The sequence below is a fragment of the Pimephales promelas genome, chromosome 1 (assembly GCF_988280905.1).
Source record: "Pimephales promelas chromosome 1, fPimPro1.hap1.1, whole genome shotgun sequence".
Taxonomy (NCBI): Eukaryota; Metazoa; Chordata; class Actinopteri; order Cypriniformes; family Leuciscidae; genus Pimephales; species Pimephales promelas.
In genome coordinates, this window is record NC_142769.1 from 48,002,520 (window position 1) to 48,024,680 (window position 22,161).

General features: G+C 38.1%; 1 protein-coding gene across 1 annotated transcript in view; it reads left to right on the forward strand.

The window, feature by feature from the left end:
- The window catches only part of dnah2 (dynein, axonemal, heavy chain 2), a 224,084-nt gene that overhangs the window by 39,298 nt on the left and 162,625 nt on the right, over positions 1-22,161 (forward strand). Inside the window, exons 13-18 of the mRNA XM_089130887.1 lie at positions 412-594; positions 5,872-6,086; positions 8,010-8,156; positions 11,377-11,533; positions 16,828-17,067; positions 18,928-19,116. Coding sequence (XP_088987013.1) covers positions 412-594; positions 5,872-6,086; positions 8,010-8,156; positions 11,377-11,533; positions 16,828-17,067; positions 18,928-19,116 — 1,131 coding nt within the window. The remainder of the gene's footprint in view (positions 1-411; positions 595-5,871; positions 6,087-8,009; positions 8,157-11,376; positions 11,534-16,827; positions 17,068-18,927; positions 19,117-22,161) is intronic.

Below are 22,161 nucleotides of genomic sequence, written 5' to 3' on the forward strand. Positions count from 1 at the left end.
AGGTCCGCACACACACACGACCTCTGCTCTCTCACCCGTCACCTGTCTCTTTACTTAATGTCATTAAGATGTTTACCTCATTAATCACCTTCATCTCTTCTGACTTTCGTCTTCCCCTTCAGTCTTTTCTCTTCTCCCTCGCCCTTTCGTTCTGTCAATCTCATTCAGCTTTTGAGTCTTAAATTTCACACTGCTGCTTTAGTGCCAAAGCATTAGAACAACTTAAAACAAAAAAGTCCCACTGGAAGTAAAGTCAAATGAAATAATAATAATAAACAGATTTTGCAAAGTGATAAGGCATTGGCAAACTATTCGATTGCAAACATGCAACTTGTTAACGTGATGATCATTGATTTGTTCTGCATTAAGAAAGCAACAGTGGTAATTTTACCTCTTTTATATCTCTCTCAGGCCATCAAGCGGACCATTGACAGGAAGACGGTGGATCTATACGCTCTGCTCAGTGCTGAGCTGAATAATGTCAATATGGTGATGAACAGGATGTCATCTCTCACTCCTCCTCATATGCCTCAAAACGCAGGACAGGTCCACTTGATCCGAGCTCTCCGCTCACGGATAGAAAGACCTATGGAGGTGAGATTCTGTGTGTGAGTTGGAAAGAAAGGTTGAACCTTCAAAAAATCAAACTATAAGAGCAGGGATGGGAATCAAAAGCCCTTCTCGGTTGGGTTGCACCAGCCGTTCGTAATTTTTCTTAAATTGGAACGTAAAGTCCTAGACGCTACTAGATGACTACTATAGGCAGAGCGCTGCCAGTAGGTTGTAAACTTTCCGTAAAGTAATGTGTAGTCGCATAATATGAGGTTTACCCTTGATGATCCAGTTGTAGTTTTCAAATACGTTAGCAAACGTTGTTTAAATGCTAGGAATTTCAGTTAATCCTTCATTTTAACTTCTTTTGCCTCACTTAACTAACGGTAAAAATCCGTTTCCATTAAATACGATACTTAATCATGATAACATAAGTGTTTTTAAATGTAAATAACATTCAGAAACTGTAAGACTAAATTAGAATAAATAAATAAGACCATAAGAAATAACATTTATTGATCATGACTGATTTATAGTGTTGTTTTTGGCGGCCTGTTTTAATTTTAGTTTTAGTCTAGTCTTTGTGTCAAGCTGACATTTTAGTTTTTATTAGTTTTAGTCACGTTCATGCTCTTTTTAGTCTAGTATAGTTTTAGTCTACGAAAACTGATGACATTTTAGTCTAGTTTTAGTCGACGAAAACCGATGACATTTTAGTCTAGTTTTAGTCGACGAAAGACATAGTCTAGTTTTAGTCAATGAAAATTGTATTTTAGTCTATTTTTAGTAGGCAAGTCTATTTAACCCAGTCAATAAGTAGCCTACCTAGTAGTAGGCTAGCCTATAGACGAAACCAAATTTTTCTTTTAGCCAAACCCATTTCAAACAATCTTATCTTCTTATTATCTTCTTATATTATTGTTACCTTATAGACAAAGAATACATCCATTCCAGACACAGAAGACGCTCTGAATTGAATTTACAACATAGGCTATTTACCAACCAAACATGTTAGAAGTAGCCTGCACACAAGATGAAATGAAAGTTTTTCCAAATGTCATTTCTTCTTTTTCTCCCAAAGACGAATCCCTTTCTCTGTGTCAGACTTAACTTTGTTTGTTGTCGTTTATGCTAACGCCTGTTTCACACACACTCCGTTTGCAGTGCGTATTTTTCCCGCACCCATACAGTTTTATAGATTAGCGCTCATATCGCGCGCTCTAGGAGCGGTGCGTGCATAACAGCAGAGTAGAGGACACAGTAGGCAACCTCAACAACGTGACACAATGGATGTAGGCTAAAATACTGATTTGAAATAAAAAATAGAGGATAAATGTTGTGATTGTGGTACAGCCGTAGATCAGTTGCGCACTGCAAACGCAGCACATGTGAAAGCAATAACGCGCGCTGCTCCTGCATACACACTGCTACACGCACCGCATACTCTACACACGGAGTGTGTGTGAAACAGCTGTAAGTCATGCAGCTGCTTCTTCTAAATAATGCCGCGAGTGGGGCTTGAGGATCTGAAGTCGCAAAGGTTTGCACAGTGCGATCTGATGCAGCCCCTGAAGTGACACAGGAAACAGAAATGCTGCATAATAATGCAAGTACGAGACGAAATAACGTTAAATAACATTTCGTCTCGTCTCGTTTTGGTCAACGAAAATGAAGAGATATTTTAGCATAGTTTTTATTTTTGTAAACCACATTTAGTCTCGTTTTTATTCGTCAACGATATTGCATTATACATTTAGTTATAGTCATCGTCACACGACCAGCATTTACGTTGCGTCTCGTCTCGTTTTCGTCACGTGATGAAGGTTCGTTGACGACTATATTTAGTCATAATTTTCGTTGACGAAAGCAACACTACTGATTTATTTGACATGCACAATACGGACTGATGGGATAGACGCCTATATCGGCGCGCTGTGGGATCGGTTTGAGTTGCCGCTAACAAAGTAATCTATTAACATAATGTTCTCTCACTTAAAATGTATGCGAGTGTAAATGTCAGCATTGTCATATATAGAATGTGACCCTGTACCTCAAAAACAGGTCTTTTTTAACAGGGTTTTTTTAAATTTGAATAAATACATCATCTGAAAGATGGATAAATTAGCTTTCCATTGATGTATGGTTTGTTAGGATAGGACGATATCTGGCCGAGATACAACTATCTACTATCTACAGCTGAAAATCTGGAACCTGAGGGTGCAAAAAAATGGAAACATTGAGAAAATCACCTTTAAAGTTGTCCATTTATGTTTGAGATATTGCTGCATTCACTCACATAAATAATTGCTTTATATATTTACGGTAGGACTTCAAAATCGAAAAATCGATAATTTTGACCCATACAATGTGTTGTTGGCTATTGCCACAAATATACCCGTGCGGCTTGTGTCTGGTTTTGTGATCCAGGGTCACATGTCTAAAGAATTGAAGTCTGGGAGGTAAAAGAAGAACTTATTGATCCTGTTCAGTCTGTCTGCTATTTTATTCCAACCGTTACTCCTGATCGGAGGCTTCCGTAAATATTTCGTTTAGAGTTACGCTTCAGCTAAGTTTAATGGTCCAATGCAAAAATATTTAGTAGTGCGTAATTTCTAAGTTCCCATTTACGTCAAAACTAGGCTGAGTTGTAACTCACACATGCCTCTGGTGTTTAAAAAACACATTTTGGAATCGATTTTCATGAAATTTTGAAAGTGCCGTGCCATGGCAAAAGAAATGAACATTTTCAGCTGAGTTGTGAACTTGTAATAAGTGAGAAACACAGGTAGGGTTGGGTATCGAGAATCGAGTATCGATTGGAATCGGGACTAACTTTTCGTTTTTCCCGGAATCGTTCAAAAGTTAAAATTTCTATTCCTAGTTTCAATATTAACAGTCCGCCGAGCGGAAGAAGAAACCGCTGAACAACACCAACGAAGAAGCGTCTACCGGAAGTGTTGGCATAACCGCACGAGTCGAACATGAGTACCTTACGTCGGCGGTCCAAAGTGTGGCTTCATTTTTCTAAAAATAACGAAATCTCAGCAAAATGCAAAATTTGTGACAAAAGGAGTATTTTTACAGAAGGAGTATTTCCTTCAGAAAGGATTATTTCCTTCAGAAAGGCTGTTGGTTAGCAAGGTTAGCTAAACTTTTTGACCCTGCCTCTTAAAAGAATCGGAATCGAGAATCGTTAGGAACCGGAATCGAAACAAGGAATCGGAATTGGAATCAGAATCGTTCAAATTCAAACGATACCCAACCCTAAACACAGGTCACCCTGAAACTGTAATTTTATTATTGTGTATATACCATTATACTATTTATTGATATTTTGAATTACATTTTTATATTTTCAGTTTTCATTTTACTTTTAGTAATTTTATGTGCTTTGTATTACTTTGTACTTTTTGTACATTTCCATTGAACTTGAACCAGTCTTATTTTAATTTGTAATTTTACTACTTCAACATAAATTCTTTTATTTCAGTCAGTTGCCATGACCGATAAGTCCGATTCACTAATGAATGAGTCTTATGAACTGGTTCTTTTTAATGAACCAGACAAAACAACTCCCAAAATGAGCCTCATCAGTCTAAAACTATCATCACGTTCATATTTTACTTCAAATAAACCAAGCACATACGGTTTTGTGTGATCAGTGTAATGGGTTATATAGTATAATGTGCAGTAGTTAGGATGAATTATTTTGTGTTTCCTCAAAAATACTAAAAATCGAATTTTCTTTCCCAAGATATCAAACAAACAGAAATTAAACTCGAGTCCCCAGCAAAACCTCTCATATAAAAATCCCACAGTCAATAAGTGGTATTACAGTTTCCTGACTGATCAGTCCAATCCCAGCATGCACCAGGCCATACCCTTTTCCCTCACCCTTTATAGATGAACTCTATTGGGTTTTACAGACAAATGAATTAGATTCCAACCCAAAACCTCCACCGGCTGAATACGGGAAGTGTGTCAGAAACAACTTAACTCCAATGATGAGCTCTTCTCTATGTTGACAAGTGTGTTGAGCTGAGCGCCTTGTGTCAAAGGCCAGCAGAGTCCAGTCCCTGGAGTCCAGTCCAGAATGCTATTAAAGCCAGCTGTGCCGCCACATACTCACTTTCTCCTTCTTTTCGCCACTTTCCATTTCATTTTCATTTTCCACTTTATTTAAGAAGGCAATGGCATAAGCTTTAATTGGACACAGATATGATTATATTGCATTTCCCCACAACTGATCCCAAAATTCCCCATAGAGAAACAGAAAGGGAGGATAAAACCAAAGCTTAATGAAGGTTTGATTGGGTTATCGTGAAATATGTTTACATGTTTACTGCATAGCCTATGAGAAATTCCTGTGTTTATCCTTGGTTTGTATAGCTTAGTTGGTTGTTTTGATTGTTTGTGACCTTGCTTGGTGACTCAGTAAGATCTCAAGACGTTGTTTGATACGTGCACTCACGGAAGGCTCTTCATTCTCGTCTATATTAGATTGTATGGAGTAGAACAAAAATGTATGTTGTTGCACGCAATCACGCAATACTAGAGAGCATTTTTAAGTACGGTATTACGAGCTGGTATGGGAACCTGACAGTACAATCAAAATCACAGATCGCTCGCCAAATAAAAATAGCTATGAAGATTATGGGGGTCAAAAACTATCTGCCCCCCCCAGAAAATCTATGAGCAGTCGGTCATCAGACAGGCACAAAAAATAGTTTCTGACCCGACCCACATCCTCCACCCAGAATTTCAGCTCTTACCCTCAGATTCAGAGTTCCTAAATGTAGGTTAAATCGTTATAAAAACTCTTTTGTACCTATGTCCATTAAGCTTATTAACTCGAACATGTAGTGTTTTGACGGTGTGTGCAATATGTTGGTTGTTGAGTTGTGTGTTATAGGTCATTTGGATGATTTGTAGGCCATAGAGGAGGTGCAATATATTAATTGTGTATTCTACAATATGCGCAATATGTTAATTGTATATTCTGCAGGCCAGATGGATTGTGCAATACAGTACTATAGGGTGCGTAGTATGCCAACTACGTATTTTTTGTAAATGAGCCTAAGGGAGAGTGCAATATGTTAACTGTAATTTTTATGTGTTCTATGGAGTATGTAATATGTAGGGCCATATAGAGAGTGTGCAATATCTGTTTGTGTTTTCTTTTTTGCTGTGAATTGTCTTTTTTTGCTGTCTTGTAAAGCTACGGAATGGACAGTGTCCACAACAAATATTCCTTCGGGGACAATAAAGTATATATCATCATATATGTCAACATGTATTTTTTGCACATGTGTTGTCTAGGTTCTCCGCCGTGCTCATTCCCTGCCTCAAACCAGCAGTGGAGAGGATGTGAATGTGAATTATGCTAACCTGTGTCAGGTTCTGGATGAGAAGGTGAGGAGGAAGTTCACAGACTGGATTCAGAGTCTGAACAAAGAGTGTCTCCGCAGTCTTGACCAGCCGCTCATGATCCGCTGTAAAGCGCATGCAGGCTTGTTGGACATCAACTTTAACAAGTACGCAATCACACATACAGCCCCTCCAGTACCAGTAGTGGTGTGTATGTGTATATACTATATATATATATATATATTAGAGCCAGACCGATATATCGGCCGGCCGATATTATCGGCTGATATTAGGCATTTTCCATAATATCGGTATTGGCAGTTATAATGGCCGATTTAAAAAATTAAATAAAAATGGACGAAACACGCTTCAATCATCTCTCCTTGGCCTGTTATATTGAAAATGTATGTTTTACAATTTGCAGTGTGATGTTATCTATTGCTAAATTGTGGCTCATCATAGACTAGCTAACCACAAAGCTAGCTAATCCCACTATAATCAGTGGAAGACCGCTAACGTTAACATTAATAAGCTTGGAAACCACAATTAACTTTTTCTGGCTAAATAAAGTAATGATTACTGTATTTATAGCTAGCATATCTCTAGTTACAGTCCCTGCATTGTAAAATGTAAGTTAGACTTGCGAGGAGTGAACATTTAGACATAGAGAAAAAGTATCAAGCGTATCTTGTGCAGAAAAGTTAGCTTTTCTTTACACGTGTGTGAAATCCAACAATTTTTAATAAGAAAAAAAATCGGCCGATATATAGGGTTGGGTATCGAGAATCGAGTATCGATTGGAACCGAGACTAACTTTTCGTTTTTCCCGGAATCGTTCAAAAGTTAAAATTTCGATTCCTAGTTTCGATATTCACAGTCCGCCGAGCGGAAGAAGAAACCACTGAACAACACCAACGAAGAAGCGTCTACCGGAAGTGTTGGCATAACCACGCGAGTCCAACATACATTACGTCGGCGATCCAAAGTGTGGCTTCACTTTTCTAAAAAAAAAGAAATCTCGGCAAAATGCAAAATTTGTGACAAAAGGAGTATTTTTACAAAAGGATTATTTCCTTCAGAAAGGCCGTTGGTTAGCAAGGTTAGCAAAAGTTTTTTGACCCTGCCTCTTAAAAGAATCGCAATCGAGAATCGTTAGGAACCGGAATCGAAACAAGGAATCGGAATCAGAATCGTTCAAATTCAAACGATACCCAACCCTACCGATATATCGCAATATCGGATTTTAAAACCCAAAAATATTTGTATCGGTATCGGCCTTCAAAATCCTTTATCGGTTGGGCTCTAATATATATATATATATATATATATATACACACACACACATACTATGCAAAATACGCAACACTTGTTTTTGCCCTCATTTTTCATGAGCTTTCAACTCAAAGATCTAAGACTTTTTCTATGTACATAAAAGGCCTATTTCTCTCAAATATTGAATGAATGATTATTGCACAGGACCATAAAAAAAGGTTGTTGATTGTGGCATGTGATTGGTCCACTCCTCTTCAATGGCTGTGCGAAGTTGCTGGATATTGACAGGACCTGGAACACGCTGTCGTATACACCGATCCAGAGCATCCCAAATTTTGAATACACAGAGATACCGTGATGAGATCCTGTGCCATTAACCCATGACCATCACCTCATGTTGCAGCATGATAATGCACGGCCCCATGTTGCAAGGTTATGTACGCAATTCCTGGAAGCTGAAAACATCCCAGGTCTTGCATGGCCAGCATACTCACTGGACATGTCACCCATTGAGCAGGTTTGGGATGCTCTCGATCGACGTGTTCCAGGTCCTGCCAATATACAGCAATATCCAATTGATCCCAATGGATTATATCCTATGCTACACTGAATATTCTGTTAGACTTTAAGTTGAATATGTTGCAAATACTGTTTATTATTGTTTTTAAGCCACCTATTCAAACATTTCAACAGAAATCAAGTTGTGCTGATGTCAAATCTTAATGCACGTTTCTGAAGTTATTTTATGCTGAATGTTGTAGTGTGAATACAAACACACAGACTTAACTCTGAATGTACGACTGTTGTTGTGTGTTAAGGACCCTACTGAAGTTGTTTAATGAGATTCATTACTGGGAACGAATGCTTTTTGAGATCCCTCACTACGTCTCAGAGGTCTATCAGCGCAAAGAGGAACTGCACAACCTGAGAGAGAATGTCCTCCTCGTTGTTAAGGACTATAACAGGTTGGTTTGGTTGACTTTCTCTCCCGCATACAGTGGTGGAAAGAGTACTGAAAAAACATACTCAAGTAAAAGTACCATTACATTCCAAAAAATGTAGTGTGAGTAGAGTAAAAAGTACTTGTCCAAAAAACTACTTGAGTAAGAGTAAAAAAGTAGCTTATTTAAAAGTACTCAAGAGTAGTGAGTAGTGAGTACTGAGGTGCGGATTCTAACCCTTATAATAAACACTGTGCACTACAATTTATAAATTAAAAAAATGCACATACTGGAATTCACATTATATTTTGTTCTTTGTAAGAAAGATTGAAGGATATCTATCATCCATCTTTTTAAAATGCATCAAATCAGTACACTCATCACCATTTAAATCATATTATTTTGGGGGAAAAGCATTTAAAATTAGAGGAAAAGCCACTGGGCCTGAGCATGCTATTGTTGCACATAAAATATCAATATTCATAACTGTGCAAAGAATTCAAAAACCTTTAGAAACTCATATGATAGTTCAGCATCACACACCAAGAGATGGGTTAAATAAAATAAAAAAATACCCATTTCTCTCCAAAACGGTACCAATGTTAGTGTTTTGATAAATGAGAATCACTAATATTACCATATTACCTCAACTAATGCACTGAAAAAGGCTAAGATAGTGAGCTAACACTAATTACACACTTTTATTCCATGCTATTAATGTTACAATTTAAACGTAAATGCATTGTTCTAGAAGGGTGGCATCATCCCTTACATTTAACACAGCTACATTTACACAAATTGTAATGCTGATAATGTAAGGAAAATTGTGCATTAAATAGGCTAGGGAAGTTATATCCAGGAAACTTTTACAAAAGAAACAAACACACTTTGTCTCTGAAGTCTCAGCGAAGCTAAACAGCAGCACACACACAAAAAAGTTCAACATGAAAAATGTTTTTGCTCAAGTGCACTTGCCAAATGAAGACGGGTCATATAATGGATCAATCAAAAAACGCTGTTTATTAACGAGCTGTGCTAATTTCTTATTAAGTAATGCAGTTCAAGTTAACGGCATGTGCACTGATTCTGAATCTGGCGGCATGGCGAGCGCGAGAAGCGGCAGAGCATAGAGGTTGACGCGCGTCTCTCTATAATGTGATTGTGAAGTAAATGGGAGCGGGAATTCACCGCATTATGAACTCGTCTCGCAATTCCCCCAACCTCAGACCAAATGTTAGGCCATGTAGACAGGCCAGCCTTTATAAATATCATATTAAGCAGAAATGTGAAATTTACCTTAGCATATTAGAGGAAGACGCTGTCGCTGATATCTGGATTGAATTGGTGCGTGATAAATGCACTTCCACAGCAGTCACGAGCAGGAATAGGCGGTTAAAGTTTTCTATGCTTAATTTGAATTGATGACATGACAGTCACGAGACCGATTACTCGATCCAATCACGTTGATGGATAAAAATAAAATTAAAACAAGTAACGAGTAACGACCACAAACAGAAGGAAAATAGCGGAGAAAAAGTACCGATACATCACTTAAAATGTACTCAAGTAAAAGTAAAATTACACAATTTTAAACTTACTCAAAAAAGTACAATTTCTGAAAAAAACTACTTAATTACAGTAACGTGAGTATTTGTAATTCGTTACTTTACACCCCTGCCCGCATACTTGCAGACAAACTTGTGAGGACCATCCATACAGCTCGGTTGTTCTTAAAACATTCTAATATCAGCATCATCATCATATTTTTTGGCACTTTCTACAAATCCAAAGCTCTTTTTATCTTATGATCTATTCAAATGTGACATATTTAGTGCTCATTGCTAGGAAAAAACAACAACATGTTAACTCTTTACTTAAAGCCTTTAAATATAATGCATTACAAAACTATTCTTAATGCATGTATTAGGCCATGCAATACACCTTACAATGCATTGTATGGTTTAATTCATAACTGTAATCACGGTTATAATACATCATAATACATATGTTATGCCTTTAGACAGCAATACATTAAAACACATGACAAACAATCAATCTCAGATATAACAAGGAATCTGCACATATTATAATGCATTTTAACTTTGGTAACATTTGTTTATGAAAATATATCATGCATTATAGACCATTTTGCACGATGTAAACAACACTGGTCCAGAAGTACTTCCTGTTTCAGTTTTTTTAACACTACACAAAAGCTGGGATAAAATAAAACCAACAGAATATATAAAACTGAATCAAAAAGTAAAAAAAAAAAAAACATCTTTAAGATGTGAAATAAAGAAAACAGTTACAAACTGAAACAGGAAGTGTTTCTGGACCAGTGTTGTTTACATCTTGCAAAATGGTCTATAGCTTACATTATGAGTACCTTCATAATGCATTATACATAAAGGTTAAGTGTTACCAATAACACAATCAGAGAAATTAGGGTGTAAAATTATACTTGCAAATATAATATAGCTCATAATATTTAGTTTCACCTCCTAAGTTTGATGCGTAAGATTCTCCTAACATGTTGGATGTAATATATTTGTGAGGAAATTATCTGTAATTTACTTCTTAATAGTATAGAAAAACAAGTGGACTTTCACACACCGATGCGTCTTTGCCGGTTTCATACATATTTAAACGGTGTACTTGTCAGGTAACTTAACGTCTTTAATACACATTCTGCACAAACTGAGTATTTAAATTCCATCAGCCTCAATATACACACATCTCCATTCAAGACTTTAGTGCATCCAATCTGGAAAAAAGCACTTGAATTAAATGTGCGCACACATACACACACATTTCCAATGAACAAAACAATTCACACTTATATCCCTCGTTGTGTAGTGAATAATAACCTCCGCCTCTCTCACACACACACACACACACACACACACACACTCTCTCTTCAGACTGGAGGACTCATTGTAACTCTCAGAGGGATAGAGTGAGTCATCTCTGTCAGTATTGTTACCACATTTAATGCATTCTACACATGCCAGCTGGAAACAAACACTTAAACCCAGCACAAGCTAAACAGGCCACTTGCCCCAAATGGCAAAGCACATCCACTTGTTAAGACTTGTTAATCCATTTTTACCACCCTCTTGTTCTGTTATGCTTTTAAAATGGCCTTGCTTGTTTTTGAAAATGCTGTAAAAGAAATGCGTCAATGGCGGTAAGAGAACAGCGGTGAACTTACTCTTGTGTGTTTGTGTTCTCTCTCAATCAGAATCATCAAAGCTCTGAATGCAGATGAACTGTGTCTCTTTTCTGAGAGAATTCGGTTCTTGGATAAGAAAATCCAACCAGGCCTGTCAAAACTGCGCTGGTCCACAAAAGGAACAGCCAGCGCCTTTATCAATGACTGCAGAGTGCACTCCAACAAGGTAAGTTGTTTCTGAAACACGCACGCCCACACACACAAATAGACAGCCAAATACAGTAGATAGTATAGTGGAAAGCTCATGTCCCTCTAGCAGACAGAGCTCTTCTGGACTTTCCCTGAGCAAAGTTCAATGCTGGTCCTGTGCATAACCATCAGATAAACAGACCATAGGTGATGAAGCTGGTCAGCCAGCATGAGCTCCCTGGTAAAGCTGATGGACAGAAAGCCTGGTCTTTTCAGGAGAGAAAAACCCCCTGAGCTCCATTTGAAGACCAAAAATTGCAAAGAATTATAGAAAAGTGGTTCTCAACCTTTTTTACTCTAAGGTAGATTCACCTTCACTGGTCCACTTCGATCCGAAACCCCGAAGACCTCTACTCTGAGGCCTCGTGTCTTTTCCTGACTAAATATTTTAGAGCTTTGCGTAAATAGAATTCTTAAAAATCTGTAAAAATGCCCGTGGAGTTATACGATTTTATAAATTATATGCATTTCACAACTTGTGGAGGTTTAGAAATATCCAGGTTTTTTCGAGTGGGAACCCAGTTTTTCTTTTTCTTTTGTGGAGGGGGTGAATTAAAATAAGAAATATCCTATTTTGTTTTCTAGTGTGTATTTATTAAATATAGGAATAATTGTATTGCTTGTGCTATTTATTTTAAGTGTTAAGTCCTCTTGTGGTTGAGAATCACTGCTCTAGAAGAATCCTCTAGAACAATTCTGCTCAGTGCAGTTTAGGCTAAAACTAATCTACTTTTATGATCAATTTAGTTTTTTCCTCCACAATTCAAGTCTTTGGTTTATATTTATTATTATTATTAATATCAGTGGTTGTGCTGCTTAATAATTTTGTAAAAAAAAAAACATGATACATGGATTGATAATGAATAGAAAGTTTGAAAGTACAGCGTTTATTTGAAATATATATGTCTTTACTGTCACTTTTGAAAAAACTTTTGCTGATAATTTACTCACCCCCATGTCATCCAAGATGTCCATGTCTTTCTTTCTTCAGTCGAAAAGAAATTAAGGTTTTTGATGAAAACATTCCAGCATTTTCCTCCATATAATGGACTTCAATGGGAACCAAACGGTTCAAGGTTCAAAAGACTGTTCAAAGGGCTTTAAACGATTCCAGACGATGAATAAGGGTCTTATCAAACGAAACGATCCCTCATTAAAAAAAAAAAAAGAAAAGAAAAAATGTTTAAGTTTAATAAGCACAAATGCTCGCGTTGCTCTGTTTTGTGATGCGCGTTTGTGACTCTCCTGTTCAAACTCGTTTATCAAAATGAACAAATCTTTTTCCGAGTCATTTGGTTAATTCAACGAACGAAACGAACGAATTGACTCAGAAAAGGATTCGTTCATTATGATGAATGAGTTCGAACAGGAGAGTCACGAACGTGCATCACAGAACAGAGTAAGGAGAGCATTTGAGCTTGTAAAACTTAAACTTTTTTTTTTTTAAATGATTGATCGTTTCGCTTCATAAGACCCTTATTCATCGTCTGAAATCATTTAAATCCCTTTGAACAGCTTGCACTGAAACTCTTTTGGACCTTGAACTGTTTGGTTCCCATTGAAGTCCATTATATGGAGAAAAATCATCAAAAACCTTAATTTCTTTTCGACTGAAGAAAGAAAGACATGGATATCTTGGATGACATGGGGGCGAGTAAATTATCAGCAAAGTTTTTTAAAAAGTGAACTACTCCTTTAATGCTGAAAAAAACTATTCATCACTTTAAAACACTTTCTTAAGTGACCCACTACCAGCAGGTGTGGCAAAAAACAGAAGTTAATTTTGGACCCGGTCTACAGTTGTTCAAGAACAGAAGGCTTTGCTCTTGTTTTGTTCTGATACAGCTGTGTCCGTTTTGCTGCCCGATATTGCTTTTGTAATGCAAGAGTAAGGCGACAGGCTTTACTGAGAATGGAAGTGCGACTCAGTGGAGTGCAATTGTGAAATCTATTCACTTCCTCTGCTGGCTGTCCATCACTCCTACATTGTACAAGGCAATATGATATTAAAGCACTGGCAGTGCCCTTTAGCCATGTGGTAAAGACACACACACACATACATATATAAAGAAAGGCATGCAAGCAGAAACATGAATGCGCCTTCTACTTTAATAAAGGCCGCACAGGCATCTCTGTATAAACAGCAATAAAAGGCATCCATCGATTCAGTGCCCGGTTCTCAATGTCAATGTCAGGCGACGTCTTTCGAGCCCGAAACAGAGCTGGCAAGAACTTCACTGGTAATGGAGAAGTGTGGAGAACACGACACATCTGAGCTTACACACACCCACACACACTTAGAAATGTAAGTATGCATTCTACGCACTCGCGCACGTAGAGTAATCTTCCCCTTTGAGGCTTATTTCATGTGACACGTTTCATCCCATGAAAAAGGCATGAGACGAGCTGGATCCAGAGCTCGGAGGAAGAGTGAGATTATGCGGCATGTAAGATGCTTTAGAGAACCTCTGCACTCACTCTCAGCCCCGCAGATCGAGCAGGGAGCTGTTGGATGAGAAAAGCTCGATGCTTTGTGGATAAGAACTGCCTCCTTTGATTTTTAGCACAGGAATGGGTTGGAATCAGGTGCTCTATTTCTGTGGAAGAGAGAGAGAGACTGGAAAACCCCTGCTGCTCCGTTTCCATCCTTCTCCCACCACATTCCTCTCGCACCCGTTCTCTCATCTATTCTACTCTGTGCTTCTCTTTTTGTCTTTCATTTCTTTTGTTTGCTTTGGTTTTATTTTGCATTTTTTTGTTAATTTTGTTTTTGCTGGTTTCTTTGGCTGTGTTCACACCTGCTATTAAAGGAGTAGTTCACTTTTTTTTTAAAGAAAAAACGTTTGCTGATAATTTACTCACCCCCATCGTCATCCAAGATGTCCACGTCTTTCTTTTAAGGTTTTTGATGAGAACATGCCAGGATTTTTCTCCATATAATGGACTTCACTGGGCACCAAACTGTTCAAGGTCCAAAAGACACTTTCAGTGCAAACTGTTCAAAGGGCTTTAAACGATTCCAGACGATGAATAAGGGTCTCATCAAGTGAAACGATCGCTCATTTAATTAATAAATAACAAAGTTTAAGTTTTATTAGCTCAAATGGTCGCCTTGCTCTGTTCTGTGACGCACGTTTGTGCCTCTCCTGTTCGAACTCGTTCATCAAAATGAACGAATCTTTTTCTGAGTCATTGGTTCGTTCAACGAACGAAACTCCTTTAAGGTCGGCGTGAAACGGAAGTTGAGATTGTAATTTTTTCCTTGTTGTGACCTATATCCGAGTGAAACGGAATTAGAAATTAGAAAGAAATGTAGGGCGGAGCTTGATTTAGTCCTTCGGGAATTGATTGGATCGTTGGAGGTTGGGTGTTGCAAACAAAATGGAGGCAGATTTGAATGTGATTCTCTGAGAGGCGGTGCACTGATAGCCGAACCCTCATCAGCTCTGGCCACACCCTTTCGCCATTGCACATGCCCGAAAGAGAAGAGAGGTCATTTCGATGGGGGAGGTTTTCGAATGGTAATGTATTTGATTAAAGATTATAAGGGTACGTGAATTTAAAGGGATACTCCACTTTTTTTGGAAATAGGCTCATTTTACAACTCCCCCAGAGTTAAACAGTTGAGTTTCACCGTTTTCAAATCCATTCAGCCGATTTTCTGATATTTAAAAGAATATCAGTAGCCAGACAGTTTCTGGTCCCATTGACTTCCATAGTATATTTTCTTCCTACTATGGAAGTCAATGAGACCAGAAACTGTCTGGTTACTGATATTCTTTTAAATATCAGAATATCGGCTGAATGGATTCGAAAACGGTGAAACTCAACTGTTTAACTCTGGGGAAAATGTAAAATGAGCCTATTTTCAAAAAAAGTGGAGTATCCCTTTAATTGCACAGATAAATCATTTATAATAAACACTACAATATTACATATAAAAAGAAGATTTGATTTCATGCCGACTTAAAAATGCGTTTTGATCGATTTGATCACAAGTGGATTACGCTAAATACAGATGTAAACTGGGTCTAAAAAGTTTTAAACTTGTCCACTTTCCACCACTTCCAGTCAGAGATAGTTGAAACAAACTTGATTTCTTTTATAGCATAAACACTCAAGTGATCGAATGTGTTCAAACAGCCACGAAAGGCCGTCTTCTCTCCGTCTACTGACCTAACGCATAACATTATGGGATTTAAACTTTGTCGACTGGAGACCCAAGTTTGGTTTGAAGAAGAAAAACGGACCAAGCACAATGTTCTCACACACTCACACACACTCACAGTGTTCGGCTGATCTTGTGACAGTCAGAGCAGCAGAAACGAAAGCTTCGCCGTATGTTTTTCCATCGTCTCCTGGACGTGTTCATATGTAAATTGCATGAGCTTATTTCGTCCATTTGATTGAAATATTGGAAAAAGCCCAATCATTTAGCCGCCCATAGACCCTCCTCTCGAAGAAGTCAGGACAGAAGTTGTTTAAAGTGGACAGAAGAGACGGTATAAAACACATCATGTTTAAAAAAGTTTTGGCCAGTCTTAAAGAAAAAAAATTGACGACTAACTTGTAAGATTAGTCTTTTGCATTGGCAAGCACCACTCAAATTCTAGTCTTTTTCAACCACTCTCTCTCTCTCTCTCTCTCTCTCTCTCTCTCTCTCTCTCTCTCTCTCTCTCTCTCTCTCTCTCTCTCTCTCTCTCTCTCTCTCTCGCTCTCACTCCCTGTTCCTTTTTTTCTCATTAAATTGGTCATTAGTTGGGACAGCCTATTGGAGGAGCACCTGGGCTTTTAATGATTGCTTTGTGCCGTAACTCCTCTCAGAGCAGTTAGTCAAAACTACCTGTGTGTCGCTCGCCACTGCAGGTGAAAAAACATTTATTCCCATATGTTTTTCCAAATAAAAGGGTCCCTGTGAATGCTAAAGCACTGTTTCAAAACTTTTAGATGTGTGATTCTGTCTACTGGAGTCTGTGGTTTTTCAATAAGGCAGGCATCCACACAATCAATAATAGACCTGCGTGTGGTAAAGTGGTAATTGCGCAACAATCTCAGGGAAAGTTTATAGAAATTACAGAAATAACAAGATGTGTGTAGCCTGTAATTTGTTTTTGTCTACAAAAATGTATTAGAACAGTCGGACACGTACTGTAGATTTTCAGATTTAAATCCTACAATTTGGTAGATGGTCAAAGCTTACGATTAAGCTGTCTTGTGTGTGTTTTTGGATTAACATCTCTTTGTTCTGAACCTCTCTCGTCTCTCCCACAGGTTCAGTTAGTGGTGGACGAGTATAAGGCCGCTGTCCTGGCCACCTCTAAGCTCTGTCAGCAGATCAGTGAGCTGATTTTGGTGCGTGTGGATGGCAAGATGTTTCATGGAGACCTGGAGTTCATGGAGGATCAGCAGAACCATCAGCACATGCAGCTGCTCCGACTGCAGAACGCACACCAGGACATCGTCAAAACCATGGCCAGAGTCTACGGGACCTTCCACCTAGACGGCCCTGAGGTTGGACCGCTGTCTTAGGATCTTTTCCACTAAAGCGATAAGCGTCTTGAGGTTGTGGGACAGTCATTTTAGCACCGAAGGATTGTTGTTGGAGTAAACTTTTCATAACGCACAGCCCTAAGTGGCTTATTGCTCTTATAAAATGGCAGCAACTGTAATAAGAACCAGCTAAAAGTAAATGCATCACCCCATTGTGAACTAAAGGTTTTTCACTGTAACCCAGGAATTTGGTTTAATAAGCAGGGACGCTCAGATGAGGATTTTTACCGCTGATATGACTAACGATTGATCATTCAAGCTTTATATAAGTGATATGCAAGCTCTTTTTTGACTGTCACACTGACTGTTCACTCCTTAGGCATTTTAATGATTTCATGCGATTTCAAGTGGCATACTTAAAAGTAATGACTCTGCAAAAAAACAACAAAACAAGACAAGACATGATTTCATCTGATAGAAAACCTTTCAAATTGCAAAGAAAGAGGATTTTGATCATATTTGGAGATTGTTACAACATGGTAGAAAAAAGTGATGCAGTTTATTGATTTATTTGGTTATGCTTGAAAGTATATATGACTTGTTCACGTTCATGTCAAGTGCATCTGGGCCAAATGTTGTGTTAATGTCTCAAATTAATCAAAAGTTGTGACATTTGGAACCATTGTAGCCTTTTTAAGATAAAAAAATGACTTGCATGTGTAAATGCCATAATACAGCATTAAAATATTTATAATTACATAGAATAAGTAACAAGTATAAAGCACCTGGTTGATGAGGGACAATCTTCCAGAGCTCTTTAACCCTTATGCTGCATTAGGGACATTTTTGGACTTTTGCAGTTTAATTTCTTTGACCATTTTGGCTGTTTTAATGCAAATGGTATGAAATTTGGCAAAATTGTGACTTTTTGGATGCATGTAAAAAATGTGATCCCATTTTGCAAAAAAAAAGTATAACACACACTGTGTAGATCAAATAGTAACACTCAGCACCATAAAGACCAAAAATGGCCCATTGAAACCCATTAAAACGTTGTTTAAATCTGAGGCTGTCAGTAATACATGAAACATGATTTTTGCACAAACATCCTTTCATTTTGAAAGCAAAAGCATTATATTTGCATTATATAGTGTATTCCACCAGATGACGTCACTACATATTTATTCCCTATGGGTGGAAATGCACCTTATTTTAGGCAATAGGCAATGTTTAATAGGTGGCCATTTTTGGTCTCTAACATGCTAAGTGGGATTTTTTGCAAAGTGGGACTGTGATAATCCAAATCTAAAGTTTTCTCTTTGCATTTAGTTTATTGAAAATAATTGAATTTTTGTGTTTTTTCCTCTTATACAAATCGATGGTTTCGCAAACAAAACTGGTAATTAAAGGGTTAAAATCCTGAAATTGAATACATTTTTGGTAGTTATGATGAGGACTGATGCTGGTTAAAAGATTTAACTTGGTAAAAGTGGAAAATAATAATAATATATAATATTTTAGGCAATGTTTAATATGTGGCCATTTTTGGTCCTTAATGCACTCAACGGTGTTAAAAATCTAATGCAGCACAAGGGTTAAGCTATGGCACACGGTAAATCGAGACCTGTCAATTGTAGCGATCAATCCAATCCATGTGCTGAACATCGTCCCTCGTACCCATCATACCTGAGATCCTAATAGTAATGTTTCAAAATCATTGTGATCAAAAGTTAATTAACCCCATTGACACTTTCATTGTACAGACAAAATCCGATAATATTTACCTCTGCATACTTGCATAAACTGTAACATTCTTGGGTTAATAAAAGCATCATAATGAGGACTTCCTATTGACTTCCATGTTTGTGTTTGTATTTTCAGGTGCAACAGCACTGGGTGTCGTACATGGAGAAGTCGGATCGAATGGTTGAGGAGGCGTTTCGTGTGAATATAAAGCGCTCTCTGCAGGAGCTCTCTAAAGCCATCAATGGAGACGGCAAGACTTCCCCAAACCCCTTATTCAGAGTAGAGGTGGTGCTGAAACAACAAACTCCTCGATATCCTGCTCAGGTGCACACAAACAGACACTTTCTCTTTGTCATTGAAAACAATTTACGTGACGAGGTGACCCTTACCTCACATCCAGACGACGTTTTCTCAAACACACCGTCCCCTCTGTTATTTCAGGGTATAGAAGTACACCTAAAAGCTCTGTGTCAGTGCAAAGCATTGTATTGGTCACCGAGAGCTGCTGGCCATGTGTTTTACATACAGCGTAAAGACACTATCATACATCAAGCAGAGGGCATTCAGAACACCGCAACCTCTATAAATCACATCTGTGGCTGCACTGCTGCGTTATTCTGCTATGGGTAATGTCCCATGATGCTTAGTCAGCTAAACACAGTGAGAAAGGAAAAGCAGAAACGTTAGTTTGACTTAATTGAGTATATTTTAGGGACATTGGTTGCTTTGGTCTGTGGAGACAGACTGCCTGAGGCAAAGCGCTTTAAGTGCCTGAGGGAAGGGAAACGCATTAATGCTAGCTCAGGACACACTATTAAAGGCCTTCTAACACCAGATGCGAAATGAATAAGCAAAACAAATCATTGATGATGAGTGGTCTGTTCACACCAGGAGCGAAAACGAACATCCGTCAGGCTGATCGAAAACCAAATTCACCCCGGTACAATATTTACCGCTACACATCTTTTCCGGTTCTCACAGAGGAGATGATTAGAAACGGTTCTGTCATATTTCAGCAATAAAAAAAAAATAAAAATGGATTCTGAGACTCATGATTTCATATTTGAGAACTTTTCTACACTAACAAAGTCAGAGCGGTAACAAGTAGGTGATGAAACTCCACATAAGAAAAGAAAAAAAGGTTTTGGGATTATTAGTGTAAACAGTTTAACATGTGAGATTAATTGCAATAGGGATGCGGTGCTCATTAACAGATCAATTATTATTGTCCATGTGTAAATGAACAATGTTTACTCGTTCTCTGTGTTATCTGGACTTGACAAGGCTTGTGACAGCTGCAGGGCTTTCGTCAAAACTACTACTTCCACATTTTTGTATCCTCGCCCACGGACAGTCGGATCGACAGAGGGTTATTAACAGAACAGGTGTTGTAAGAGTAGGTTTATCACTCAAAACTTTTGCTACTCTTTAAACAGTTTTATGGTAAAAATGGAACACTATGGCAACTCCTTTCTTACCTTTCTCACCGTTCCTACCCGTATGTGACGGCGTTTTACTTTGAGCGGACTGACAGAGCGGCATCTTTTAGTTTTTTTCCCCCTCCGTTTGGCATAAAACACTGTTCATTGTCATTGTTTACTACAAACACAGGTTTTTCAGATTTACCTTAGCGGTGATCATTCACTAGAATCAAAAAGTAACTAAACATTTACTCTTTGGGCCCTATCTTGCACCCGGCGCAATTGTATCATTGGTATTTTGCACCCGTGCAAAAAAAGCGGACTTTCCCTCCACAGACGCACACCGGCAAGCTAGGGAATGAACTTGCGCTCCGTCGGCGCAAAAACGAGGCGTGTTTCAGCGCAAACAATCACTGGTGCTATTTTGCAGTTTCAGAAAACAATTGCGCCACTGACCAGAAAAAAACTAGTCTAAAGTCAGCGGCTGCTATGAATAACGCGCATACACTGTAGATGATTCTCTCATCTACACAGATGCATTTTACTTTTTGCAAATGATACGTTATTATAAGTAAAAATATTAAAACACGAGGGAAATCATTGTCGTGTCCATGACGATGGGAAAAATAGGCAAAAAAGCTTACACATTTACCAAAATTATCATATGCACGTTTAACCGAAGCTAATTTGGGTGGGTTAGTCCCATCCCCAATGTCACTTCTCTTTCTTTTACGGCCCTGACGAGAACATCGATCTCCTCGGCTGTGAACCGATTCTGAAGCGCGTTGGTAAATGCGCCGTTACAGCGCAATGGAACAAGTGCACCTCGTTCATCATGCTCTTAAAGGGAATGTGATATGATGCTCTTAGGCTGCATTTACACTGCAGGTCTTGATGCCCAAATCCGATTTTCTGACTATATCCGATTTTTTTGACGACCTGCTTACATCATCTTTTAATAGTGACCCATATCCGATTTTGCATTCACACTATACACTGCTGAAACTACCAAAAGCAGACGTTCTGATGGTTCTGAACTGGGAAATTAAGCGAAACAGCGCGAAATTCAAAGTATTTACTGGGGAATATCCGATTTGTCTGCTTACATGGGACTCGCAAATGCACGTTTCTGATTCATATCCGATTTATTACCACATATGAATGAGGCCTGAATCCGATCTGAGAAAATCAGAATCCATGCGTTTTTTTTTCCTCCTTACACGTTCACCGGTCATATCCGATCTCTGCCACATGAGAGGAAAAAATCGGATTTGGGTCACTTGAACCATGCAGTGTAAACGAGGCCTTATTGGTTTGTTTCCGTTACGCCCAAACCACACCTATGAATAATGAAGCGTCTTCAGACCAACCCCTTTTAAACTTGCGTCGAGTGCAAGAGTCATTTATCCCGCTGGTAAAATAGCAACAGCGCCGGGATCCGCCCACAAAGTTACTTGAGCTTTGCGCTTGACACTTGCATTTAAGATCATTAAAATAGGGCCCTTTGATTTTTTTCCACAACACAAGTCGACACCATTATTACTAAAAATTTGCTTTCCTACTAGGCAACCAGGTTTATTGAAAGCAGATTAGTATTAGTATCTATTTAAATAATTGAGAGCATCAACATAGGTGATTGGTTTTCCTTTTTTAAAGAAAATATATGTCAATGAATGAAAAAAATAATCATAAATGCACCGGCTGCATCTGTTAACATGTTATCTACATAAAAAAAATGCATTTTATATGTTTTTACAGTTTTTATTGTGACATGATCCTTAACATGCTGATTTAGTGCTCAAGAAATATTTCTTAATATTATCAGTGTTAAAAACAGTTGATGGAAACAGTGATGCATTATTTTCAGAATTCTTTAATGAATAGACAGTTTACTAGAACAGCATTTATTTGAAAAATATATTTTATGAAGTTTTTTGTAAAATTGATG